The sequence below is a fragment of the Diadema setosum genome, chromosome 18, assembly GCF_964275005.1.
Source record: "Diadema setosum chromosome 18, eeDiaSeto1, whole genome shotgun sequence".
In the NCBI taxonomy this organism is placed as follows: Eukaryota; Metazoa; Echinodermata; class Echinoidea; order Diadematoida; family Diadematidae; genus Diadema; species Diadema setosum.
In genome coordinates this window covers 14,447,562-14,454,888 of record NC_092702.1, presented here as the reverse complement: position 1 = coordinate 14,454,888, position 7,327 = coordinate 14,447,562, and the positions used below count along the sequence as shown (strand labels likewise).

At 39.8% G+C, this 7,327-nt stretch overlaps 1 protein-coding gene across 1 annotated transcript; it reads left to right on the top strand.

Annotated features, from left to right (window-relative positions):
- Positions 1-1,437: 1,437 nt before the first annotated feature.
- On the top strand, positions 1,438-5,445 carry LOC140242014 (uncharacterized). Its single transcript, XM_072321758.1, has 3 exons — positions 1,438-2,262; positions 3,901-4,006; positions 5,096-5,445. Exons 1-3 carry the CDS (start codon positions 1,438-1,440, stop codon positions 5,443-5,445), a joined length of 1,281 nt encoding a protein of 426 aa, XP_072177859.1.
- The last annotated feature ends 1,882 nt before the right edge of the window (positions 5,446-7,327 follow it).

Sequence of the window (7,327 nt, the reverse complement as noted above, 5' to 3'; positions counted from 1 at the left end):
ACGTAGATTGCCCCGAAAGGTGTGACACGGCCATAAGGTGGTTCATCAAAAGCGGTGATTTCAATGTTTTCCCAAATTAAGAAATTCTGCAGAGGGCAACAAAGATAAAAAAGTATGAATCACTCTTTTTAAATTTGATGCGAATTTAATTTTCCAAGCCAACTCGACATTATATTTTTTTCTCAGGTTCTAAGCTGACATAGCTTCGACCTCTATTAGAGTTTTAACAGAATCATAAAGCAAAATGAAATACCCCAAATAACACAGGTGATTGGTAAATTACAGCATAAAAATCGGTCATCAAATTAAGCTCAAGAAAAAAAAATGATATAACTTCAGACGCAAAATAATTTTGTAACGATTTCTGTCTCATAACAACACACACACACACACACACATACACACACACGCATACGTGACTCCAATTTATGTGACTCCTGCGAAACACGGCTTCTAACAAATGGAGGTTGGCGGTTTAATGAGGAGTGTGTTCTTGGTTGCTATTTCAATCACTCAGGATCTTATCTGACTTCAAAAACATTTGACTCGAAGGAGATAAAAAATGAGTGACTGTCATGAAACATGCATCAGATATGCGGTAACTATCATCAGACTGAATAACAGCAGTCCGGCCAATCGTGATGGAAATTTTATCAAGCTATATATCTTGTTAATGAAGATAATGGAGTTATAGTTTTATAAATTCCGAACTAAATTATAAGCTTACTGTGGCCTTTAGTGATCATCTTCATTATATACAATATGATAATCCGAATGCGGCATTTTTTTCAAAGCCTAAAGAGTATCTCGTCCTTGGCAGCTGATAGGTCTTTGCAAGTCAGCTCACGACATACGTTACCCTATTTTGCAGGCACAAACTCTTGTTGATCATAAAGGAGTCTGCCAAAAGACCACTACATGCACCACTGGCACTGTCCCAAAGGCCCTGTACTGTAGCCTCCGTGCTGGGAGAGGCTGCAGCAGTGCCAGTGGCATATGTAAGAGTCTTGGTGCAGACTCCTTTAACACCTACAGGGGTTTGTACCTGCAAGTATACTTACCCAGGGCACCAAGAAGAAGAAGAGTTTTTAAAAAAAATGGAATCTGAGTCGGACACACTCCAAACACTTCAGTCCAATGGGATATGTTGCCTTGTATGGCTTCCATGGAAAACCTTAGCAAATGACGCATCAAGGATACCAGTTGACGTGTTTTTCGCACGACTAGCAAAAGTTGTGCGTTGTATGACCCACCTTCCTCATTTTGTTGCATATGATCCAATACGTCAGCTAGGATAGCGTGTAGGGTTTCCGATAAGCTCGTGTAAAGATATATCGTATACATCTTAACGAACCTCACCATTTGGGACCGATTCGCCGAGAGAGGAGGATGGCTCTTGTTTCAGCAAACAACATATTCACATCGAGCTTGCACGGCATGTTGTCTTGGTCGAGGCAGACAATATCTAGGCCGAGCGAACAACATACTTTCCAAATTCCTGCATTGAGGAGGAGCAACATCACCGTGCGCGGCAGCTCCGAAGACGGAACAATTCTCAAAGGCAGTGTCGATAAGAATCTGCAGGTGCCGCCTTCCTCGTACTTCGCAAGAAGTCGCCCGTCCGTTACTGCGGATAGCATCCTGAACGGCCGAAATGCGAAAAACGGCTTCCTCCCTACGAAACAATTGATTCCAGATCCTCTTCTTTTTACCCAGCGATCGTGCTCGCTGTCTAACCCCAACGGATACACGAAGCCGAAACCTCGACAATCGGGCAAGGAGCGTCAAAAGTTACATCTGTACAAGATAGCCGGAGACTCATACGGGCACATTGCGACCTGGGAAACTGGTATCACGTTAACTCCATACGGGTTTCCAGTGTTGCAGAGCCCCCCGCGTAACATCACAGATGAGTCCGTCTATGTCAGGCAGCGATATGAAACCCTGTCTACGGTATCCTTCACTTCCGACCGAGAGGGTAACTTGTGCGCTACCCCAGCTGAACAGGACAAGAAAGGCGACAGTCCTTCCGTCCAACTCGATATAAACTACGATCCTTGGAAGAAATTGACAGTTGCTTCGGTTGTCATCAGCGGCATCCAAACAAAAGGTCGCATCGTAATCTTAGTCGAACTTGCGTCACACATCAGAAGGAAACATAAGACTGGACCTCTTCCCTGTCATCAGGGTGTCTTCAGACACGACAAAGATATATCGTTCTTTCGCATAGCACAAGAACACATGGAACTTAGTCAGATAAAGGTGAGACCATGCCGGAATTAGGCCAATAGGAGTCTGCACCCTATGTCCTCGGACCTGTTCACGTATGGTGTGATATTTCAGAGACAAATTCCATGCATTTAGAAACTCTGGAGCATGGCAAGACTTTAGAAAGATGTAAAAAGAAACTTACAAGTAGACAAGTTGTACGATGGGAAATACGTGACTTTGATATGGGGATAATCACACTGAAGTTAGATTGCAAGTTTACATAATACACGTATCATAAACTAACTATTCCCTTTAACAACTCATCAAATGTGAGCTCCGCTATCCTTAGAAAACCATGATCAGTTGACGCAGAGAATAGAACTTTTTCTTTGTCATTAAGTCACCCTTGGAAAATAACTTTTTAAAGATTTGTTTGAAGCAAATGAGATGCATTTGATGTCATGGCATCGTCATTTCCTCTGACTTGCAAATAGACATCAACCGACATAACTTTTTCGTATACACAACCTCACCTTCGCACATAACTCATTTGTTCTTTTTTTTTCTCTTTTTTTTTTTGGGGGGGGAGGTCCAATTTAAAGTAAACATTTACTGCTCTATTCCTTCCCTTGAATATTTCTTTTACTCTGCCCTTGAAGGTACACTTGTCCTACAATATATGGCAAAATCACTCATGCGGGTCTTTATCCTCTTCAAAGATGCTCCAGGTTTTGTAACTTGGAGGCTGTCAAGGGCCTCTATTCCTCAAATATCAATGACTACACCCTCGTCCTCTCTCTCTTTAAGAGTTAACGCAAATCATGGCGTTTGTTAACAGGTCTGGGTATACCGGAACAAACACACATTTCTCCGTGGAAGTCTTGTGGGATCTGCAACTATTCCTCTCAAGGACCTTGCAATTGGAGAAACTAATTTCACAAGGCCACTTCGTCAAACATTTCTGAGAAAGGTACATTTCCTATTTCTTAGCACAGAAATAATCACCCTACCTTTTATAATCTTAGATATGCTTCAGATTCTCAAAACTCTATCTCCGGAATTGATACAGCTTTTTCCTCGTTTTACAGTGTATTTCCTACAGGGCAATAGAAGAGGCCAGTAGAAAAACGGTATTTACAGTTTACACTGATAATTAGGAATCTTTGAAATGATTTTTGGGTTCCAATGCTTTTTTGTAGAACAAAATTTCTTTCTTTACACCTCAATCTTTGCGTGTACAACTGCGATTCTTATATCAACATGTAGGAAACCCGTATTTTGATAAGGAGAAACAGTGAAGCTACTCATATCAAATCCAAACTTTAGATTTACAGCAATTTATCACATTTCTCATTTGTCTGCCTAATCACCACCTCATGTCTCAATTTTCTGGACTTCAAAGTTTGAGACTATGTCGGTGTAACACGGGGTAGCCTACTATTTATCATATAACCTGTACATAATAAGTATGAACATTCTTTAAACTCGAACAAATGTTATGCACTGTGATTGAATACATCAACAAAATTAGAAACGTTTATCTCCCTTCATGCATCAAGTCCAAACTAATGCCTAATGATATGTTTATAACCCTGAAATAGTCACCGCCCAAATTGTTAATGCCTACTTTGCGAACGAAACGCCCAAATACTAACAGTTTCGTTTCTATGGTGTAAAAATTCGTCGCAGGACGTGGGAAGGCTGAAGCTGATGGTGTGTTATCATTCCAGCCAGCGACGCCTACTTGTGACGGTAATACGCGCCACTGACCTCCCAAGGAAACCCTACCCACCAGGTGGGTATATTGCTGTTATGTACAGTATATAAACAAGTCTCTCTTTAAAATGTATGGGGATAAGAACAATCCTGATTCTCTGTTTTTCATTGATTTCAGAGTTGTCTTTACTGTCTCGTGCCTTCAGTATGCAGTTTATTGAGAGTAGGCAGTGATTGATCGTGTATGAAAACGCAGACGAGTCCAACGACATTCATGCAGCACAGACCTCACAGAGACCAGAATATTATAGACACTCTAGCGTCTTGTGGCATAGATATTTTAACGTTATGTATTCTATTCGATGAAACTACAATCACTCAGTCTAATGTTAGAAGGAACCAGATATCCTCGATATCAAAGCCCGATAAAATCAACAAACATCAGTTTCTTACTTGAGACATTTAGAAATTCTCTTAACTGTAAACTTTCTAATGACCCATGATTTATTACATTTCATTTCCTTAAACCTATACTTCATCTACAATTATACAGAAATAATGCCGGTTTTCTGTATATCAAAATTTAGAGAAAATCACGATTTTTAAAAACTCATTTTTACAAGTTAAGAATCATTCAGGAAACAGGGAATGAAACACAAAAGTAACACACAAAACTGTAATCGCATCTCTCAAAATAACAGAAAAGATCTGGATTCCAAAATATAGATTGAGTGGATCCAGGACAGGACGTAGTACGAATATTTAACTCTCAGTTTCTGACCAAACTACACACTCCTACCTCAACTTTGATATGAAATCCATTGTGCTACTGTTTATTAATTATAGTATGTTTGCTTCCACGGCTACACTACACGATAGGAGGATGACTGGTTGCAAACACGCACGAAGTATCCGGTCAAACGATTGCAACTCTGGAAGCATATTGTTCTGTACGAAAGATATTGGTGATGATGACACCGCTGGTTACTATGGCGACCAAGGTGATAATGATAGTGATAGTAAAAGTGGTGGTCAATATGATGATAGTATGGTGGAAATAATCACTTCATTAAGTTAAGACCTGGTAAAGTCGTGTTTAATTGTAATAGAAAAAAAAAATCGTTGATGTCTGTGTTATACAACCATTCCTCCCTCCTCCTCTGTATAGATACCTTTGTTGAGATCGAGGTAACACACAAAGGCAGTGATACCGCTATGAAGAAAACGACCAAACTGAGGCGAAGCACGTCCAACCCGGTGTACAAGGAAGTTTTCGCCTTCGTGTTCCCACACCTCTATTCGGACGTGTGGGGCGTCCGACATGAGAGGGGTCCCTTGAAGAACGTGGCGATAACCGTGTCTGTCTGTCGGAAGATCCTCTTCTTTAAGCGCTCTGTCATTGGCCAAATCACCCTCACCCCAGAAGTCCGCACGAGTGGCTATTCACATTTGCTGAAGTGCACCAAATTGCCCTACCAACCTATCACGGAATGGCATGACCTGAAGTCTTCTGGCTAAACGCGAAATCGGCGTGACTTTGCTTTGTTGACGACACCGATAAGACTCAAGACTTCTTTTTTGAAAGAGATCCTTGAATCCTTGAAAATCATCCAACATAATGTATTGCTGGAAAGTTGTTCTTCAGTAGATCCAGCTGTTAAAAGTGGTATCTTATGTAATGAATAAAAATGGCAAGGTCGTCTGGGAAAACAATAATTATTATTGAGAAGGTTACCCTTCGTGGAAAATGCGTTCAACCGCACGTAAAAAGGTTTACAAATAATAATAATAACAATAACGACACAAGTATTGATGACATACACATGACTACATTAAGAAGCAGACATAAACAATTGTGAGCGTCTTTATTTTGCCTTCGGAAATAATGGAGATGAATTTGTATTCTCTAATATTATATACGTTTTGTATACAACTTGATCCGTCTCATGAACTTGTATATACTTTACAGGATGGATGGACCTTATAATGATTAAGTGTCCTGTCCTGTCACTGTCTAAAGTAAGGACACTTAGCCAAACCCTGGGGGGGGGGGGGGAGGGGGGAGATACAAGTGCTGACTTTTCCTTAGACATAATTATATTAAAGGCTATTTCCCCTCCCATCGTTAGCATCGTGTATCTTTATTCCACAATGGAAGGGCGCGCATGCCCCTAACCTTGGACAGTGTTGCGAATCGCTTTTCTCTTATTTGGACCATCTCTCATATTACCACAATATATCACAGTCAAATACATCGACAGGTCGAACTCAGGTGAGTATCTGCTCATTGTGAGCAGTGTACACACTAACGTAATAACACTGGGAATAGACCGGAAACTGGAATATTTTCCTGTAAAGTATTACTTCAATGTCGGCATATAATGATGGAAGTGCTGTAGGACCTACCTTGATAATAGACAAGATAGTTCAGGGTTTAAAGCCTTTAACATTACCATGGTAACCTTGGGCATTAGGTGTCTCTAGCTAACAACCAATCACCGATTTACTATCCCACTTCTATGACGCAAATAAATGTTTTGAGCTGAACCTGATACACGTATTCCATTGCCGTAGATATGCTAAAAGGAACACACACCTTGCGTTTCTCGTGATTTTTGTCGAGGTATGATTAGGTTTTGTCAATGTAACGGTGTATTATGCATATCACAAGTGATATTAAGAACTCAACTTTGATGTGATAAGAAATACATGTTTTTATTTTGATCAGAAAGAAAACTGTTCTTTTTTTCCTTATTTCATAATGTCACTGTTTGGCATACAGATCTCGTAATATTTCTGTGAAAAAAAGATAAGCAAACACAAACATGCACTTCTAGGCGAGGGAATTCACCCGACACTTCAGAACAATGACCTGCACTACTACCTGCACGACCTGCACTCATTTCAATTTCATTTGTTTGCTAAACGTCTGGACATGAGTCTCGTCGTCATATTCACAATATACCACTCTCATCAGCGCACACTCACGGAAGTCTGACAAATTCTAATGTGAAAGCTTCTATGTACCATCGGGAGCAGTGATTTGAAAACTATTCGAGTTATCACTTTGAATACATATGTTAAGATTAGTTGTATCACACAGCATCCTAGCATGTAAATTCTTTCGCAATAAAGCCTAAAATATAAGGATATATCACTATTTTTCTCTATAAACGATAACTGTAACGGTTTAGTTTTTTTTCTTAAAATTATTACGACTATTTTTTACATTTTCTATATTTAACAATGCTTTTGACATCGATTATACTGATTAAAGCTTTAACATTGGATGTTTCTTTGCCTAATTCAAATTTCAGAACTATTTTGAAACACTGAAGCTGGATTTGTTTCATCTGCAAATTATACAAAATACCTCTAAAAATTCCTGACATGCTTTTTA

What these genes read in the sequence shown, in the direction of transcription:
- LOC140242014 (XM_072321758.1), top strand. Translation starts at nt 1,438, where the DNA reads ATGTTGTCTTGGTCGAGGCAGACAATATCTAGGCCGAGCGAACAACAT. An exon ending in TGGAACTTAGTCAGATAAAG is followed by an intron (nt 2,263 to 3,900) that starts GTGAGACCATGC and finishes AATTCGTCGCAG; the next exon opens with GACGTGGGAAGGCTGAAGCT. An exon ending in AAGGAAACCCTACCCACCAG is followed by an intron (nt 4,007 to 5,095) that starts GTGGGTATATTG and finishes TCCTCTGTATAG; the next exon opens with ATACCTTTGTTGAGATCGAG.